The sequence below is a fragment of the Pteropus alecto genome, unplaced genomic scaffold (genome assembly GCF_000325575.1).
Source record: "Pteropus alecto unplaced genomic scaffold, ASM32557v1 scaffold11, whole genome shotgun sequence".
NCBI classification, from domain to species: Eukaryota; Metazoa; Chordata; class Mammalia; order Chiroptera; family Pteropodidae; genus Pteropus; species Pteropus alecto.
The window spans coordinates 10,547,653-10,569,518 of NW_006431956.1; the positions used below are offsets into that span (position 1 = coordinate 10,547,653).

General features: G+C 32.8%; 1 protein-coding gene across 1 annotated transcript in view; it reads left to right on the plus strand.

The window, feature by feature from the left end:
* The window catches only part of MALRD1 (MAM and LDL receptor class A domain containing 1), a 533,295-nt gene that overhangs the window by 439,913 nt on the left and 71,516 nt on the right, over positions 1-21,866 (plus strand). Inside the window, 3 exon segments of the mRNA XM_025043397.1 lie at positions 6,222-6,303; positions 6,305-6,345; positions 10,978-11,044. Coding sequence (XP_024899165.1) covers positions 6,222-6,303; positions 6,305-6,345; positions 10,978-11,044 — 190 coding nt within the window.

A 21,866-nucleotide genomic window follows, 5' to 3' on the forward strand; every position in this document is an offset into this window, starting at 1 on the left:
TAGGGAAAATTGTGGAAATGAATTATGAACAAAATTCTAGAGCCAAATTACAGAATAAAAGCATCCAATGATGGCAATTTACCAAACAATCGAAGGTATAATAGTTTTTTTTATGGTCTCATCTACTGATTTAGAATGATATTTTGTAAACTCACATTCATTCATTCACACACTTTCATTCAAACAACTTATTATGCCACATATTGTATTGGGCATTGATGATAGAGATGGATGTGGCATTGTACCAGCTCAGTTCATAGATCTATATTACTGAAGGAGATCAGTAAGTGATAGGTGGGGATGCCATGTGATAAGTTCTGTGACAGAGACAAACACAGAGTTATCGAACACGAAGTACCCCTAACTATGGTGCTAGGGAGTCTGTAAATTTTAACAAGAACCAAATTTGGAAAGACAAGTAAAGGGGAGATGCTAAATTCCAGCAAAGAATGTTCCAGGAATAAAGAAGAAGTGGTTTGAATCAGATTTCGTATCACTAGAGTAGCTGTGGTGAGAAATGTAGAAATATGCCTGAAGAGATGAGCAGGGACAGGATCTTGAAGAGTCCTCACCCATCATGCTAGCACCGCACAATTGTCCAGGCAGTACATGGGATGGTTTGGAGTGAGGAAGGAGGACCAGTTAGAAGATACTGTGGCTGAAATATAAAGGACTGATAGGATAATGGTGTGAAGTAAAGATAGGAATAGATTTAAGAGACATTCTGCTGAAGAGGAAGAGAAAGTAATCAACGGTAATTTCCAAGTTTCTGACGTGAGCAACAGGACAGCTAATTTGCCATTTCCTGAGCTGGAGAAAGTAATAGGAGAAGGACCTCTTACAATAAGATTGTGGCTTCATTTTTAAACATGTGATATCTGTGATATCTGGGACGCATCCACATGGAGGTGTTCAGAATGTGTTTAGAAATGGATGTCTGAAGCTCAGGAAAGATTAAGCAAGATAAATAAAGATAAATGGCCATCATATATGATGATTGAAGCTATGGGTATAGATAATAGAGAAAGGAAAAAAATAAGGGAGCAGACAGAATCCTAAGGAACATCTAAAAGTTAAGAAAAAGCAAGCATTAGAAGATACCGAGATGTGGTCATAGATATCTCAGGACAGCAAAAAGAGATTGATGATCTTAAATCAAAGGTAGAAAATCTTAAGTACTGGAGAGTTTTCACAGGTTGAAATGTTTGAGAAATTAGGCCTGAAAAATATAGGTTGGGAAAAACAAAACAAAACAAAAAATGGTTCTTGGTTATCTGAGAGAACTTGCTGTGGAATGGGAGTGGATCGGAAGTCGATCTTTTGTAGAGTAAACAGAAAATGGCAAAGAGAAATCAATTGTAGACAACTCTTTCAAGAAGCTGACATTTATAATAGAATGTAGGACAAAATATGAGGTTTGTTTCGTTTGTTTGTTTTGAGAGGCTTGCACGTGTTTAAATGTTGGAGGAATATGATTCTGAGATGTTTATAATTTTAAGCAGGGGAATCAATATCGATTGCTATTTGAAGGCCTTTTTTTAACAGCAGAAAAGAAAAAGCTTTATTAGAAGGGAAAATACACTTCCAGATGTGGGAGCAGGCCTGAGCAAGAGAAGCGTGGCTCAAAAGCTACTTGAAGGCCTTTTATTCTTACAAAAACAAATGTTCTAGAGATCATAATATTTAAACAGATTTGTGATGAGTTCAACATTTAAAAATAATTTGTATTTAATATAGTCTTTCATTGGAAACGTTTTAATGAACTGAAGTGATACTTCTTTTATCAAAAATATCCCCTTTCCCTTAAAAAATGAAAAAAAATATATGGTTTAGTTATGCAGGAAAATAGCACAAAACTAAGAATACAATATCTTCTTACTGATAGCAATCTATTTACTAAAAAGATATCACAATTTCATCAGATGTGCCAGTCAATATTCTTTCAAGAAATAGATGGCATAGCAATACTGTATAATTTGAGAATTTTTAATAAAGTGGTTGTTTATTAGGGAAATGGTATGCATAGGGAAACCAAACAGGATAGCAAGAGTAAGGGGCTTTTATTGCCCATAGGCCAAAGGGTGTGAGAGGAGGGAACAGTCATCTGAACCTGGATTCTTGAAGGCCCATTTGAGAAAAGGTGTGGTATTTGGTTAAGGGGTCATCTCACAGTCTCTTCCTTTTGTATTAATCTTCTGCTGGGGTGGCCCATTGAATGAGCATTACTATAAGCCAAACCTAATTATAATTCAAAGGCAAAAAAGCTTGTTGATGTGTCCTTATAGTTCAGCCTCCCAAGGTCTAGAGCAGGGAAAGAAGGTAGAGAATGGCTCCAGAGAGGCATGGAAGCTATCCATCAATGATAAAGACAGCCGTTAAAAACAGGGAAGTGGGTCATTTACCTACTTTCTAATATAATTTATTCCAGTAGTAGTTGATGTGTCCTGTGAAGTTGAGTGCCATTTCTGAAGACTTGGAATGGGTCATGCTCCTAAGATTTGTGGATCAGCATTTATCATTAGTATTGTTATTAATGACCTTTATGTTACCTATGATCTCAAAGTCCTATGCTATTTCTCAGCGATAGTGTAAAGATCATCTTCTGCATTTGACATCTTCCCTTCTTACAAGTGTTCATTAGTTTATTCAACATTAAAATCGTGGTAATTAAGTCTATTTTACAGAGGTATCAGAGGATAAAATGAATTAATATGCTAAAGTACATAATACACACATGATGAATTATTATTCTTTCCCCATTAAGTTATTTTTATAGCTTTATTAAGAATTATTTACACTGCTAAGCTATTTTAATAAGAGTAGTAGTTGAATTTAATTCAAGGTTAAAATCAACATCCACGCTGCTCTGTGCTAGGTGTTTTTGTACCTTGAAGGATTATAGCCTTCATTCTCATGGCCCAAAGACCATGTTTACTCTGTTGTTAGAAATGTTGCTTACATGATTTTTTATTGTAATACTGAATAGATGCACAACCATAGCCATACATGCTTTACTTTTTGGCATATATTTTATGCAACAATTATAATCTATTACAGGAATTTGCTTTAGGGAAGTAACGCCAATGAAACATTCATGAATTGTTTATCTTTAATGTATCATCTACCTGAGTAAATGAGCTACAAGCCACAAAATGTTCTATGTTACTTAGCTCATATAGGTAAGAATGAGTATCATCGATCTCTAGGATGATGACAGACTGAAATAGGTATTTTTACAGACATTAAACCATGATGATTGAAAGAGCATGTGGCAAAAATAGATACTGTCCAGAGAAATCTTTTGAAATCTGAGTTTCCTATAAATTTTATATAAAGATTATTTGGAATGAGTTTGGAGACTTTCTTTGTTGTATATTGATTAATAATAGCAGAGAAAAAGAAAGTCATGGTTAAATTTGTTTTTCTATATTCATGTCCTTTGCTGTATGGGTGTCAATAAAAACTAACTGCATTCATAATTTATTTGCCACCTGCTTTTAAAAAGAAATTGATATATATCCATTAACTTTGTTATAGTATTTAAAATGCCACAGAAATTGTTTTAGTTTTCAATTTCATAAAGTAAAGGGCTAATTTTTAACTATATAAATAGTAAACATTCTATCAAAAGGAAAAAGTAAAACTTTTTATAAGTTGAAACCATTTATTCTCTTATAGAGACATATATTTTATGTCTTTCAAAGCTATTCGGGCCATAATTGAGGATTTGTACCACTTATAAGTTACAGCTCTTCATTATATAGTCAACTTGAAAATAAGCTATCAGCTACACTGGAAATTGGGTGAAGGAATATGGATAGATTAGTATTTCTGAGAAAATAATGCTTTATAAGTTCAAATAATGCTTTACAAGTAGATGAGCAGTACCTATTATCTCTGTATACAAATTTTAACATATTATATTATTTAAAACCTTGAAAGTATCATCATATGATCTCTCATCCCCTCCCAAGACAAAATAATGATAATAAAAATATGTATATATACATACATATACATATAGATATGTAAATTCATGCATATACATATACATTCTGTTTTACAATTATATCTTTATAAGAGTTGTAAAATTATGCTATTTCCTAGTTTTCTTGGTTTGCGATATGATAAAATTATTTTACCTTTTCGAAAAACTTAAAGATTATCTCTTCTCCTGGGACGTAAGCCATTTCTGCATCTGATTTCAGCCTAGTGTCCTAGGTGTGTCTTACTCTCTCCTTACACAAAGTCCCCAGCCAAAGGCAAACTGCTTGACTCGCTATTCCAATACCAAGATCATTCATTCCCCGTCTATAGACTTTGTTCCTAAATGGCTTTTCTCTAGAAACATTAAAATTTAAAACATATCTCAAGACTCTACTCTTCTTCACAGACCTCCCCACACTAAAGGAATTTCGTTTTTATAATGCTCATCTACACCAATGCTTTGCCAACTAAGTCCAGGTTTATGGTATTTCTTTTACTATTAGATTGAACTATTGATCACTCATCTATTGTTATCTTGCTTTTGTTGCTGGGTATGTTCTGACTTCTCTTTTCAAAAATGTTTCCCCTGCCCTCTCCAGTTGAAGTGCTGAGTATAGCGTCTGACACGTAGTGGCCGAGTGAAAAGTGTCACTTCTTACTCAGTGAAAATACATACCCCTAAGAGCATCATTTTTATGTCAGAGTTGAAAATAAATTTTGATAGGCAGTTCTCAGACTAAACTGTGTCAATAACCTATGATAACTCAAACAATTCCTTCCAGCCCGTATGTATACAGGCTTTTTGAAGAAAAAGAAAATGTGTGACATAACTGACAAAATCTGTGTAAGACCCATACGTGGGGATTTTTATTCCTGTGTCTTTTAAACTATTCATTTAGCTTGAGAAGTCTGAACTTAATTTTCTTTATTCTAGTAGAAGTAACTTCCCAAATCAATCCTTCTAAAATTTTTAGCAGCAGTTTTGCATTAAAATGTTCAAATGAGATATTGTACGTAACACCATTAAATATATTAGAGAAAAGCAGAGCTGTTCTTGTTGGACTTGGGTTAAGTGCCAGAATGCATGGCCATTCACTGCTTCCTTCCACGTTTCTCTGCAGAACCCTAGGACTCTAAGGAACAGGGTTAGAGAAGCAGTGTAGACCCATATCATTATTATTTAGTGCTTTCTAAATCTATCCAGTATTTCTGACAAGATGGTGCAGTGGGTTCATGCTTTGACACTTTCCCTCAACTCTAAACACATAGCAGTGCTAGATAGAAGAGCTATCGCATACCTCAGAGATATTAAATATCAGCATGGAACAAAACTGGGATAGAACCAGAGAAAATAGAGATCAGGCATGAACCCCAGGCCTACTGGTTTCCAGGTTCTCAAGCAATCAGAATAGAGACACACATGATGGCATCCTGGAATGAAGAGTTCTAGCTGAGCCCTAACTTGTAAAAGGAGTCTAAAATATAGCCTACTGCTTTTAGGAAGTCATAATCCTAACGAGACTAGAGAATGAAAGGGAGGGACGCAAGAATAGTTTCAAGACTAAGAGGAGCTTCCAAAGGAGGTCAAGTACTTTGCAGGATTAGATTTCCATTGAACTGTCAGTTCTCTTGACAGGCATCAATAAAAGCATTTTTCTTAACCAACCAAAGTTTTATGAGCAGGACTTATGCTTGTCCCTTGAAGTCAGGCTAAGAGACTCTAGGATTAGTAAAATACCTACATCATGCACTAACACAACGCTACAAAGACAGTCATAGTACGTTGAGCTGTAGTGACCTACGTCATCACCCAGATCCGACGGGTACCAATTGACTACCCATGACTTATAGCCCAGTTGGAAACTGATGACCATTCAAACAAGTTACAGTCCTTTGCATTCAATTGCACACAGTATCAGGGACATTAGAGTAGCCACATAAGCACGGAGTTCTGCCTTGAAGTAAAAGTTGACTCCCAGTCTAAAATCAATTAAGACTATACAGTACATACAATGTATTTTATACATACATAATGCACAGCTGGGAAACGAGTCTATCAACAAACCTTTTTGAAGAAATCTTCAATTTATTAAATTTAAAATTTCCTCAACACCAAGTATAATGTATAATTTAAATATAGGACTAGATAAATGAGGAATAATACAATCAACCATCTTATTATTTCATTAGATGAAATTCATTTTAAAGAAAATGGTTATTGTTCTTTTTTTCAGCTGATGACAGCTCTTCTAACAGGGCTTTGATGTGCATCTCCTCTAACAGCTGTATCCCTGTTCACAGGTGCTGTGATGATTTCCTGCCTGTGTGGACTTCAGCTGGACAAGTCCAGCTGCTCAGGTACTCCACATCCATTAAAGATTCTTTACATTATAAGGCAGTAACTTAACCTGCAGACAATAATAATAGTAAAACTTGAAATTCTGGGTGGAAAAGTTGAAGGAGTTAAGACGTACAAATTGGTAGCTACAAAATAGTCATGGGGAGGTGAATATAGTCAATAATATTGTAATAACTATGTACAGTGCCAGGTGGGTACTAGACTAATTGGGGGAATCATTTTGTAAATTATATAAATGTCTGACCACTATGCTGTACACCTGAAACTAATTTAAAATAATATTGACTGTCAACTCTAATTAATATTTTTAATAAAAAATTTTAAAAATAAAACAGAAGAAAAATTTGAAATACTAAATAATAACAAGCATGGAACTATTGAATTTCTGCCATTGGTTTGGGGGCAGGGAGAATATTAACATTTAAATTTTACGAAATATATAATGAACTTAACACTTATTCTAGGTAAACAATGTATGCAAAATGAAGAAAAATCAAACACTTAATTTTAATTTACTATAATAAAATTTGAGATTATTAGCATTTAATTATCTCTCTGAAGTAAATTGCTTGGTTTCTATAATAAGGAAACCCTGCACAATCTAACATATTATTGCTTTAAAATTTGTAATTTTCTTCTACTTTTTCAGAAGAGCTCCTTATTTGCAATCTAGACATGTTTAAAAGTCAATTTATTAAACTTTAGACTGACTTTTAAACATTTTTATATCTTCTGACCCTGAAACATTTATAAAAGCTCATAATGTATATTTGTGATTGTACTTTTATTAAAACTGCTTTAAATTCTCTAATTTATTGTAGTCCATTGTTAACATCTCTCCTGAGTAATTGAATTTTTATTTCATGTAGAAGATATATATATAAAATAATACATAGGGACAATATAAATGTCATAACTAAAAGATAATATAAATTGGTGATAAAGGTATATTCAAACATATATTCTAAATAAATTGCAGATATTTTATATCAAAACTAGGTAAAACTATATTCTTTGTGTCTTTCAAGAGTGAACCACATTATGAGGTAAAGTCAAAAGCATGATAATTATAATCAAATCATAGTATAAAAAATCTTATTTTTTTATGCTGCTGAAATTGAATACTCACATAGCATTGAATTTTATAAATACAAAAAGAAATCAAGAAATGAGCATATCTGGTCCCATAAAATATGCAAAGATAAATTCTCTTTGGCATTATTTCTCTACTAGGCATGTATACACATCGGATTAGGTACCCAAAAGGAAGTATTCTTAATCTCTTTTCTAAGAGTAAGAAAGATATTAATGAGATAGTTCCATTCTTTGAATATTAAGACACAGCACATAGGTCCACTTCCCAAGTTTATTAACATAAAAGAGAGATTCTTTTCAAGATATTCCTAAATAAGAACATATATCACAACATGTTATCATTTACTGCCTGCTTTGACTTGTTCTACCTTTAAAAATATGGTCAGAAGAACAAAAGACCGGCCATTCATACTGAGTGATAGACAACCTGTAGATAATAATAGAGAACACATTTTTGTTGCCCCGTTTATTTTAGTCACTCACCAATTCACTTACAGTTCATTTATAAAGTATACGTCGTATTGCTACATCTTTTGAGTTAGAGTAAAATAAAGAACTAGCAAAAACAGTTTTTAGAAATAAAATCCGTATTTTATTAAGTGTTCTCTATTTATATTTTATATGCTTTTAAGTTTGTCAGTCAAATATGATAAAGTCAATGCTTCTGTTTTTAAGAATTCTTTTAAAGCTAATCCACGCTAAGATGTGTCAATACACATTACACCTTCCTCTTTATTTCCAAACATCATATTCCTTTAAGGTCAGCGTTTCATAGACTTTTATGAGCCCAATCCTTTATGAGCATCCAATAATTCTCCCAGTGGTCACACAACAGATGGTGAGCATCTGGTCTCCCCTCACCTCGGGGCTGACGTCATTAACAAGAACATCAAGCCCAGACACAGTGTGGGTGTTGCAGGTTAAGTATATTTCAACGAGTCCTGTCTGTTACCAAGTTTCATTAGAAAGACTTGTTGGGCTGCTTATGCAACAGAAAATTGTTGAACAGAATTTGTCTGGCTTAATTTAAGTGGAAAGTCTTTTTCCAGTCATTTGCAGTAGTAGAGGTTAATAAAGATTAGGTTAAGGTGCTATTATAACAATCAGCAATTTAAAGGAGAATTAGGAAAAGGTACTAAATGTAAAATTATAGGATGATATATTATGAATATAATTTAATATATAATAAGAATAATATAGCTTAATAACATTTCTGAAATTTGTGAAAACTAAAACAAAACGCAGAACTTCTCATGCAAGTGCTGTGGAGCTATTTCAGGTTTCTGTTCGACAGTTAATCTTTCCTGAAGGCCCCGTGCTGGAATTTCAAGAGAAAGAGAGCACGTTCTGCCCACGGGAACTTGTTTTTCACAGTCTTCCTGGTGGACTCTTAAAATCCATGCAGCTCCAGATACTGCTCTATATGTATTGTCTATATGTATATTTCATCCATGACAGTGCATGCATATCACACCCCACAAAGGCGTTCATGATTTCATAATATCGAGAACTGCAAGGGGTTATAGAAATTCCATTCGGAATTTGACATTTTTAGATTAACAGATTCTGGAGTTAGAGGAACAGAATTTGGTTTAATATCTGCCACTTCCTTGATATTCATTTGAGCATTATGTTATTAACCAGTTTCTTCCTCCATTAAAAAAAAAAGGATAATATGGGTTATGCCACATAATAGTATGAGGATTAAATGAAGTAATGCTGTAAAACTCTTAGGATGGTCTGTGACACAGAGCAGGGCTTTAGTAAATGGTCGCAGTAATGGTGATCATAGTGAAAGAAGTGGGAAAAGAAAAAAAAGAAGAGGAGAAGTTGGAGAATGCAATGGTGACAGAAATTAGGGTTCATGGAAAACTCATAGAACTCCTGAATATAGGGAGATGGACGAGGACAATTATTTAATAATCTATGCATACAGTTCACTAATATAGACAGGTTAGGCAAATAAATTTAATTTACCTTCCCAACAGCCATATAAGGAAGGTGATATAATCCACACTTTAAACATGAAGAACCTTATATTTAATGTACCCAGCCCAAAGTCACACAACTCCTTAGCTGAGCTGGTATCACGAAGAGAAACCAAGACTCACATCATCGTAAATCTTCTCAACAATCCACTACATAATAGCTGTCACTTCCCTGGTCTCTATATACATTGAGAGAAACAACAACAACAACAACGATAGGTACCTAATTGCAAATTATTGACATTTAAGCCTAAAAGTTATTTTTTATTTTTACATTCATCACTTGTCCAGCTTATACATGTTTCTGCTTCTCTAAAGTGATACACCCAGAGTGGGATCAAACTTAAACTCTTTCCAGAATGATATTTCTACACCATCAGTTGTGAATGTATTGGCCTCCAGACACATGATCGTAAAAAACAACGCGAGAGGACGACAAAGCAGTGAGACATCGGTGTGGCTAAAGAGACTGGGCAAGTGTGTTCATTCTAGTATCAACTCTATAGATTCCTAGGTCCCATCTAGGGAACTGTCTATTTACCAACTAGAAGTTTGTTTAGTCTCTTCATTACTGAGTAGCCGTGTCCCTCTCTTCTCCACTTCATCTTCTCTCTGCTCTAAATCGTTTTGAGTAAATTAAAGATGAAAATACTGTGTACGGTCTCTCTCCATCTTAAGGATAAAGAACCCGGCTCTGAGGCAGAAATGTGTAAGAACTCATAGAGGTATCTACAAATCTTCTGTCCTCTGAAACACCAGGATTCACTCCTTGTCTGGCCAGTGCGAGTGTTCTTTTCGCTCTGTTCCATTATGCAGTGCAAGAAAGTCCATGTCTAGATTCCCATGGAATCATTCTGATGTAAAGCTAGTCTATGTTTTACTCGCTGCAGTCAAAGGAATTATAATGGACCCCAGAAAAAAGTATGCAGCTCTGCAGCATCACTCTACTGTTTGTTTGTTTGTTTGTTTGTTTGTTTGTTTGTTTTACTAAAACAAAACTCTTATTTACGCCAGAAATTGTACTTCAGACCAAAAATAACCATAAAACAGTTTCTCTAACAAGGTTTGTATCTGTTTATGCTGTATCGTATTGGCAGGCTATTTTTAATCAGACCAGCAAATTACTTGTTTATAAAGGAAATTTCACATCTGTTCCATTCATCTGAGCCAACTTGAATGTAGCTTGTTGTTTTCATCTTCAGCCCCTGGTCCTCGTCGTAATTAGTTAAATGGAGGAGTAAAGGGTAGGCCAGACAGGAAATGTACTCCTGGAAAAGCAAATCACATTTCTTAATCCGGGGAGGAAAAAGTCTTCTCTTGTGGTCAACCACTGAGGGACGTGAAGAGAATGAATGCCACCAGGGCAGCAGGGCCAGTAAACAAATTTGGGGGGTACAGGAAAGTAACCTAGGAGAATTCTTATGTTTTTAGCAACTAGGAAGCAATTTACTCTCAGCAATTAGATTTCATGCAGTGACTATTGGTACTATGTCCTGCTTCTTCCTAGTAATATAATTAACTGTGGTTTTCTGTAAATCTTCTTTTTAGAGTGTCCAATAGCTTACTACAGAAATGGTGGGATTTGTGTAGGGGAGAAAAACGGTCCTGTGTTTCGGTAAGGAATATTGTCTATTTTTTTTCCAACGTTTATTGCAGTTGGCTAAATTTGAGGCTGATATAATAGAACATCAATGAATATGTGGTTAATAAGGTAAAAATAGTGGATAATGAAACTATTTACATTTATCTGTCTGAATAACAGAAAGGAAGATGTGAGTGCATCTTAGAAAAATATCGATTATGTATCATGACTTTTTCTTTCAACATTTTATATTATATGGAATATATAATTTTTGTTTTTATTTTTCAACTAGAGTTGACATTCAATATTATTTTATTTTCAGTGGAATATATAGTTTTAATAATAATCATTAATCCTTGTTTTCAATATTTACATCAGGTTATAAAAGGTTCTTATAGGGATATTATCCTATTTCAGATGAACTTAGTGTCTGTTTCCTTTCTCCGTTTTTATTTTGAATTCCATATTTCTCTTTTCTAACAACAAAGGATAAAATTAATTCATAAATAAGACCAATATCTGGTTTCTGTAGTGGATGTTTATGAGTAGCTAAAGTTAAGATAAAGGTTCAAATAATGAATACCTTCGCATATTTAAAATATTTTTAAAGCAAAAATAAACAAAAACAGGCCTGTGATTTCTTTGCACATCAAATGTGATTACATTGCATATCAAAGACAGCTTGATTTTTTTTCTCTCACCTTTTAGGGAGTTGTACAAAACAGTTTCATTAATTTCAAAGGAAATGATGCATATTCTATTATATTTGTGTCTGACTTTTTAATCTAGCAGACCAATGGAAATGTTATTTGCTCATTAGAGAACTGATCACAGATTGATACTCAAGTCATGACAAAATACAGAAGTATACAGAAAATATGGATTAATGGTTGCCTAAATCCTTTAGCCCTCTGATCAACACTCTTATTTTAGGAAATGTTTATCATCCCCAAAAAGCAAAAGCCCTATGAATTAAAACAGGAAAAAAAAATTTTGTGATGAGATATATTTAGACATTGTTTCGACATTTTTGAAACTGAATTATTAACGGGTTTCTTAAAGTGTTTCATCTCTCAAATTCATAACATGATTTATTTCAAACATCTCAATAAAATTATACATTTCTCTGTGTCTGTTTCCATGGAAATTAATTTGTCATGAACTATAACTTGATGGAAAGATAGGATGCCTAATATTATTTTCTAAAACCTCCTGAAAGAAACTGAGAATGATGTCATAAATAATGTATATTGAGCGTCAGCTGAGTGAATCATATTATTTAGTGCAGAGTGTTTACAGTAAGGAGGTTTGAATTTTTGTCCTCTCTAACCCTAAAAGACGAGGAAGCTCCCAGACTGTAGCTAGTCTCAGCTGAGCAAGCAAAGACGTTTGCATTCTTGGCAACATCCTTACGTACTTAAATAAACTCAAAAAGTCAATATCCAGATGGTGACGTCTGAAACTTGTTTCACTCAAATAAGAAAATGCTAATATGGGGAGAAAATGTGAGAGGAGGACTGAGAAGGGGATGGACTAAAGCAAGGAAATTGTAGAAAGGAATTCATTAACTGGAAAGTCCATCAAATATTTTAGTATATTAATTCTGATAGTAAATATGTTTTAAATAGCTTAATAACTATATTATCAATATAAACAAATATTTGGAATTAGGGCTATCTACAACACAGATGTGAAAAAATGACTTGAAAAAAATTTTACATTATAACATGGCATTGAAATTTGTGAACTGCAATTAATATATGTTTATTGAAGTAATTCTTTAACAAACATACAGTGGCGTAACAGACAAAAAGCAGAAATCCCAACATTCAAATCTCTCTCTTTAGTAGTGTGGTCTGTATTTGCTTAGAGGCGGTTTCTCCTTTTACAGACACATGTACACATACGTATGTACTCTGTTTCTTACAGAAGTGTGAATTATGCTTTATGCGTGCACTTTGTACTTTGCTTTTCTTTTTCCCTCTTTATGCAATATCATGCTGTTCTTTTACATCAGTATGTATGACTCCAGATCCACCACTTACTGGCTGCGTAGTTTGGGAGAAGTTTTTGATCTGCCTGTGTTTTAGCTTCTTCTTTGGTAACATGAAGACGATAAGACTACCTACCTCATAGGGTAATTGTGAGATTTTAAGGGGTTAACATACGTAAAACACTGCACAACGTCTGACACATACAAGACATTGAAAGGATACTAGCCATCAGTATTATTTTATCATTTTTTTATGCTGTGTAGAATACACCATTTAATAAATGGTTTGTCATCATTTAATTAACCCCATTAATTCCACTAATGGTTGTTTAGTTCTTCAATATTTGCTTTCACAATAATCTTGTGTATCCACCCTTGACTTGTGCTTGCACAATTCCTTATTTTAAGCATAGTATGTCTTACCGAAATGCCAAGTAATTATGTAAATTATTTCTGATTGTACTTAGTGTCAAATTCATTTCCAAGTAAATTCAGTGTCCAGTTCAGCTGTCACATGCAGGTATTCATTTTTGGATTTCAGGTTAAAATAAATGAAGACAGCTTTAGAATACAGAATTTTAGAGTAACTGTAAGGCACTGTGGAAAGGTGTTGGCTTTATGTCAGGCCCTACTGTCTCATTCTCATTGTCTTTGTCACCAAAAGAAGTAAAGATTTCAGAGCAGTGCCCACCTCTCATCCAGGCCATTATGAATACAAGATGTTCCTGGAATCCCAAGGAGGCTTGTCACTAATACCTTTGGATTTCCTCTTGGGATCTAAGGTGGCTTGAGAAAGGAATTTCAGGTTTTAGCTATAATCCCGGAGAAGAGGGACTTACAAGTCGGTCGTTTGGTTTCCTGGCAATTTACAGCTATCCACAAGAGTATCCATTAGATGAACCGTGGTTTTCCATAACTTGAGAAACACTATGACCTTGGCATTTTTGAAGACTAAAGAAGCAGAGCATGAGCCAAAACAGGAAAATCACTCCTCACCTAGGAGGTTTAATTATTATATTATTTTGATATATTAATAGACTGAGCTATTCAATATAAATTCCAAATTAAAATGGAGGGCAGGAAAGAGAAAACAAGAAAGAAAAGAAAATCAAATCATCAGGATTAAAAGAGAGAAACAGGAAGTAGCATCAGATTAAAATACATATATAATTACAAATGCATACAATTATGTAGATACACATATAATTATATACACATAATTATATAGATAATTTTATTATATATATTTATATCATATAAATAATATATATGTATTTCATGTTTGTTTAATTTTAAACAAGACATATATTTAGAAGAACTGAAACAAAAGATAAGAACCCAAAGATTTGGCAAATGAAAATAAAAATAAAGAGTAGTGACTTTATTAATATTATTAACATTAAAAATCGACAAAATTATAGTTATAAACACATTTTTAAAAGCTACATTGTTAAATTAAAATGATATTCTCTAAAAGTTACAACAAGCAAACATCTCGATGTATCAAACAACACAGTGACAAAATACAGAAAGCAAAATTTCCTAGGTATTCTAAGAGTATGTAATTTAAAAAAGACACAAAACAAAACAAAAATAAAAATGATATGTGCATATGCATATATACATATTTACATGTATATATATATATATATATAGTAATATATATAGTCACATCACTTTATACCTTACATCAATTTGTTTAAAACAAAGAATGTGTTATTTCCTTATATCGACGGAACATATTGATAATGTTATCAGGTATTTGACTAAAAAGCAAAACCTAATAAAATTAAAGACATAGTTGCTCAGTCAATTTATCTAATTGCAATCTAATAAAATAAGAAATCAAAACCAGAGTAATAACAAAAGAAAAAATAAAACACCTCTTGGAAATTTTAAATACCATTTCTATAGTTAGAAAGGCATTTTAACCTGCAATTAAAAAGACAATAAAAAGGTCATTTCTCATTTCTCGAGGTGGCAGTATTTGAAGGTGGATCATTTTTTCTCTTTACCTGGATTCTGGGGTATCACTAGCCATCTTTTTCACTCTTTACTGTTTCCTTCTTTTTCCCCTGATGCCCAAATATTGAAGTGCTCCAGTCCTCCGTGCTCAAAATTCTCTCGTCTGCCTACTCTTACTTATCATATAATCTCATCTAAGTCTGGGTTGGTTTGTAGACTTTGCATATAACTTATCTGCAGTCCACAATTATCCACTTAATTCCACATTCTTAAATTCAATTGCCAGCAAGACCTCAGATTTCATCTGGATTTCATTTCAATATCTAATAGGCATCACAAATTTAACATGTCCAAAAAGACTTATTGCCTAGATAGGCCTTGTTCTCCTTCTCCAAGCTTTGCACACACTGTTCCCTCTGCGTAGAGTTTTTTTGTTTGTTTGTTTGTTTTTTCCTACCTTGTTTGCTCAATGGAGGTCTTTTAATCTTTTAGATTCAATATAAGTGACATTTTCTCTGGGAGGCCCTTCCCAGACCAAACAGAGAGACTACTTCATTCTCCCTTCTGGGTTTCTCTGTTGATTCATTCATCTTGTTATTTTACAAGTATTAGTTTTATTTTCTAAAACATACTTAGTTTTATAAAAAAGTTTTATGAATGTATCCTATTAAGAAATACATTTTCAATAAAATTTTATTCTTTGTGACTATCAAAATTTGTTTTGCCCAATTTTTACTAGTTTTATTTGTGAAGATAACTCTTGGACAGTTATGACCATTAAAAATTTTTAAATAAATTCTTGTTTTGTTGCAGAAAAGTTTAAAAACATAATCAAAGACTTTAAAATATTAAAGAAAGTAGGACAGAATCGAATAAAATTGTTTGAACCCAGGAAAGAAATGGAGCATAAAAGAAAGACTAAATTATAATTTTCCCAAGGGAAAATAGAGTCCAATTAAATTTATTTAGGAATTTTGAACAAAGTTGGGAAAATAACCAAGGGAATGAAAAATTATTTCTTGGAAAGGGAAATAAAAATATTAGTTTAAGAAGGAAAAGGAACAATTAATATTTCTAACAGGTTTAAGACAAACTGCTTCATGTATTCTTTGTTGCAAGATGTTTTGTATCCACTCACCATGGTATGTACGTTTCAATGTCTACATTTAATAGCATAGTGTAAGAGTTTTATTTGCAGTAGCCCAGAGAACATATCCTTTGCAACCGGTTACTGTGAAGATGAAAACTTTTTAAATTTTGACTTAAGTAATATTAAAGGGACTACAGAGTTTTTCAAAAACTCTTTTGAGAGTATGTGGACAAAAATTTTGAAGACCATTGTTCTAAAAATAAAAGTCATGTTTTCCAAACCCTTTAGAACTAGTACCTAATACACGCATGACATTGTAAAAGCTATTTGAATAATATACTGAATGAAGAATGCACGAATTAATGAATGAATACAAATGGAAACTCCTGAAATTTCAAGGAAAAGTATCAGTACTTTTAAATATGTCCTTAATGTATTGAGATATGAGCAAATGACCCACCATAACCCAAACTATCCATTACAAAGGAACTGTTGGATACTTTCTGTGTAGGCAGCAAGAAGTATATTGAGTGAGTATAAGTTGTTCTCAGTATATTAAAAAGAAATTAAATTAGGACAGAATAGCTACCAAAAATTAAAATAAATAAAAAGTATATACCATTATTAAAGAAACTTTACTTTGCTCCAATGACAGAAGAGGGTGCTCTAAAACTAGGAATCTTATAAACTTCCTCAAATCCCCAGTGCTAGATTTGAAATGAAGAGATAAATGCAATTTACATTTATACAAAGCCACTGTTTAAAGTAAAATTTAGCTTGTGAACACTCTACTTCTCTCCACTCCCCCCCACCCAAAAAAAAACATGAAGCAAAAAATTACTCCAAGACTCTAACTCCAAACTCAATTAACTATTATCAGAAAAAGAATTTAGCAATATGGGGAGGGGGAATAAAAACTTAATTGAGAAATCCAAAGGTTAAATACAATGGACAACAGAACAGTTAGAATCAAATAGGAATTGTTTGAACCCAGGGAAGAAATGGAGCAAGAAAGAAAGACTAAATTATAATTCTCCCAAGGGAAAATAGAGTCCAATTAAATTTATTTAGGAATTTTGAACAAAGTTGAGAAAATAACCAAGGGAATGAAAATGAAATGAAGTAAAAAGCATTAAAGAGAAAGTAGTTAAAGTGGAAGATAAAGAACAAGCATATAATTGGAGTCCTTAAAGAAGAAAACAGAATGATGGAAGAGAATTAATATTTAAAACTATAAACCAAGAAAAAATTCTGAGAAATGGAAGAAGACCTGAATTTACACAATTGAAAGGATCCACAGTTTCCTGGGAAACGGGACACAAAAACCAGCAATTCTAAGACATATCCTAGTTAAAATATTAGACTTTAAAATACCCTCATGGCTTCTAGGGACAAAGACCAAATAACAAGGACAAGAGGTTAGTCTCAGTTTAGACTTCTCAAAGCAAAAAAACAAAGAAACACATTGTGATTGCTCCAGAATTGTAATAAATTTTTTCACAAAAATCAATATCCATTCCTGATTTTTCAAAAAAACTTAATGCATAAAGAAAGTATGAATTGGTATCCAATTGGTACTTCCTTAATATGATAAAATATAAATTCCTTATTTTTAAATTCAGCATCTTACTTAATAGGGAATTATAAAGGTAGTTCCATTAAGATTAGGAATACAGCACATATGACCATTGTCTTCACTGGCATATAATATTGTATCATATGGGAGATAGTATGAAATGCAATTTGACCAAAAAGATGCATAAAAATTAGAAAATAAGTTAAATTATCATGATAGTATACCTGGAAACCCCTAGAGAATTAATTATAAAAATTCAAAAATTAAGAACAATTAAGTAAGATTAGAGGTTATAAAATTAGCTTTCAGAAATTAGTAGTCTGTATACACACACAAAACTAGTGAAAAAAATAGAAAATGAAATCTTATTTACAATAAAAACAAAAGATTAAATATTTAGAGATAAATTTAATAAAACAAAAGCAAACCCCTGATAGATAGATAGATAACAATCCCGAAAGATTTGAAAAAGTAGAAAGGCATTTCCTTTTCTGGATAGACAACTCAGCGTTATAAGGATCTCAGTTCTCCATAGGTTAATCTGTAAACACAACACAATCCTGATGAAAATACCCACAAACTTTTCGTGGGGGTAAACAATTTGATATTAATGTTCATATGGAAAAAACAATCATGGACCTAGCTAGACACTGAATAAGAGAAACTATGAGAGGCTGGGCAGTCCTTCAAATATAAATAAAATAAAGCTCTTATTAATAAAATAATTTAATGCAGGCACTTCAGTAGACAATATGGATAGTTCAGACAAGTGGAATAGAGTAGAAAGTCTAGAAATATATCCAAGAGCATATGAAAATTGAGTAAATGATACAGACAGCATTTCAAATCACTGGGCAAGAATGGGCTTTTTTAAAAAGTGTTGGGATAACAACTTAGCTCTTGGGGAAAAAAGAAAATTAGAACCATACCTCACACCATGTACACATATAGATAAACTTAGCTGAATCCAAATTCAAAGTGAAACCATACACACACTAGAGAAATACATGGTGAATTTCTCTATAATCTGGAAGTAAAATAAAAAACTGCTTTCAATGACTCAAGTCCAAATGCAATCAAAGACAATATTGATAAATTTGACTACATAAAATTTTGATTAAAAGAATCTTTTGCCTGGCACAAAAAAAAATAACATAAGCAACATGAAAAGACAAACGGTAATCGGAGAGAAAATGCTTATATAATGTATCTCAGAAAAAGACCAATAAGAGTTAAGGAACTATTTTAAAATACGAGAAAAGCCCAAGTATTATATTAAATAATGAGAAATAATTAATTTGAAAATATATAAAATGATGCTTAACATATGAAAAAATTCAACTTTAGTTATAAGAGAAAGGCAAATTAAAAGCATACTAAGATGCCATCTCCCACCTCTCCAACAAGCAGCATATTCTGTTGGCAAGGAGGTAAAAAAATAGGCAGCTTCTTGCTAATGGAAATGCAAATTGCTGTCATTCCCATGACGGTGAATTTGGCAGTATTTAACAAAACTACATATTTATTTACTTTTTGACCCAACGATTCTACTTCTTAAATATATTCCGTTGGTACAACTTCAGCACTGTAAGAATTCATGTCCCAAGATTATTCACTGTAGCATTTTTATAGTTTCAAAATTTTGGAAATAACCTAAATGCTCATGTGCAGGACAGTGGTTGAATACGCTGTGGAACGTCCATATGGGGCACAGCTGGAACGTGCAAAAATTAAGGAACGTCCCTCGGGCCAGATGTAGGAAGGGCGTTGCCTGGGCCAGGCTAAGGAAAAATGAAGAAAAGTAGTTATAGTCACTGGAATTCTTCTATACCTTTTTTTTTATTTGACTCAAATCTTAAAAATCTGAAGAGTGTGCTATTACTAATAATGACATGTCAGGCACCTTGTAAGTGTTTGACATGCCTTTGACCCTTACATAAACCTATAGTGCAGGTGATAGTGTATCTAATTTGACAGGTGTTGAGATGAGACTTGGTGAAATTAAATAATTTTCCCAGAGACAAAGAGCAAGAAAGATTCAAACCCAAGTCTTTTGGCCAGGGTCTACACTCCCAGGTTATCAACTGTTATGGTCTGTTGCTTCTTGGGAGGTTTGATTAGGTAGCTCATGTTTCTCTGATTGCAAGATTCTGTGAGTACGGATTTGAATAAAATGCCTGAAGAAACTCGAGGTAGACTTTATTTGCACTTGGCTATTTACTACTCTTTAACACAACTGTATACTTTTATTCCTGTGAGTGTTCATGGTGTTCCTTTTGCCCATTTTACACTTCCCCGCCTCGACTATCTGAAACACTCCAGATTCATCTTTTATGTCCCAACTTGTGTAGAACCTCCTCTCTAGAACTTTCCCTGAACCCATCTGCAAATGAGTCATATCTGCATATAGTGTACAAAAGAAGACAGGAATATGACTCCAAAAATAGGTAAACTTGGCTTGGGGCATGAACTTCATTCCCCACTTACTGACTCCATGGTTTTGAAGAAATTACCTAATCTTTTTCTAAGAGACAGGAGAGAAACGGGCATTCACTAAGAAATAACATTCTCTGCTGTAATGGAGCTATGAATTAAAAAAGGCTTCTGTATTGCTGAAATGTATAATTCATAATTGTTTCATTTATGTAAGAACACTTTTTTAAATGTTACATCTAAGTGGGAAGGAGTAGTAATCTGTTTGCCAGTTTCTTTTTGAACATTATGGAAATCATCTCCATAGCAACCAACAATAGTTCTTTACTAGGTGGAATACAGAACAAATCATCAAAATTTAAGATCATGGCCTCTGTTATTTTTTCAAACATAGCATTCAACTGCTAAAGACTAACAAATATATTCATAATAACACTTGAATGTCTCATAAGTGAAAATCATGTCAAAGTTTCAAAAAGTCAAATCGAAATGGAGGGCATTTAGATATCTTTTATGTAGTAAGCTTGGGACACCATGCAGGTGTGTTCTTTTCAAAGCACACACACGGAGAGGACAATTTTATGGGAAAATATAGATTACCAAAAATGCCCCAAGATAAAGATATTAAAGTTGAACAAATTGGATGACATAGTAAAAATTTTAAAAGTCAAAGATGTAGTCCCTCCCTTCCAAAAAAATTTAAATGTGTATATTTATTTAAAAAACTGAAAGCATTTTCCCTGAAAGCTAGGAATAAGAAACAGGAAGTTCTGCTAGCACTGAGATTATTCTATTTGCTCCAGAGGTTTTAGCCAAAGGAACAAGCGAAAAAGTAAGAGTCAAAACATACTGAAAAAGAAGAAACACATATTATTGCAGATATTCACCACCTAGGAAATGCAAGCAAATTAACTGTGACACTCTTAGAATGATAAAAAAGGATTCCGCAAGGTAGATGGATACAAGATAAATATGCAAAACTAGATTAATTTCCTTTTCACCAGTAGGAACAATAATTGAAGAAGATAATTGGAAAAGAGTTATATTCTGAAACAGCAGCAATTAGTTTGTATATACACATATACATATATACATATATGTACACATATATATCAACACATACACACAGGCCTACACTTAACAGTAAATGGTTAAGACCCACAGAAAAAAAAACTGAAAAGTTCAAATGAAAGTGAAGATACTTAAAGACCTGATTAAATGGCTAAAAAAATAATGGATGAACTTACTTTCTAGAAGTAGCAAAATTCAATAGTGCACAAATGACAATTAACCAAAGAACTCTTTTAGCGTTTTAGATTTTTGTTTTTGAAATAGACCCACAGATTTTAATGTTCATTTAGGAAAATATACATGATATTTATAGTCAAAATTAGGGATTAGTATTTATCATATTTGGTATTAAAGCTTACTATAATGTCATGGTAATAAATATTGTGGAGCTGGGACAGAAAGAGACAAATAGAGTATTGGAACTGAATAGTCTACAAATAGGTTAATGTAGTTATGTGAAATCAGTATGAAATGGGTAGTATTTCAAGTTGATAAGAATGAATGAGTTGGACTATGTAATAATTGCTATTAAGACAATTGGTTAGCCATTTATTTAAAATATAAATTATTATAAATGTACAAAAGGAATTCTAGATTTATTAAAGGTATAAACAGAAAAAAATTATAAAAATTCTGAGAAAAAATATAGAATAAAGAAATAGTTTAAAATCTTGAAGTATGGAAGCCATTTATAAGTTTACTAGCAGCCACAAAAGAAAAGAGAAAC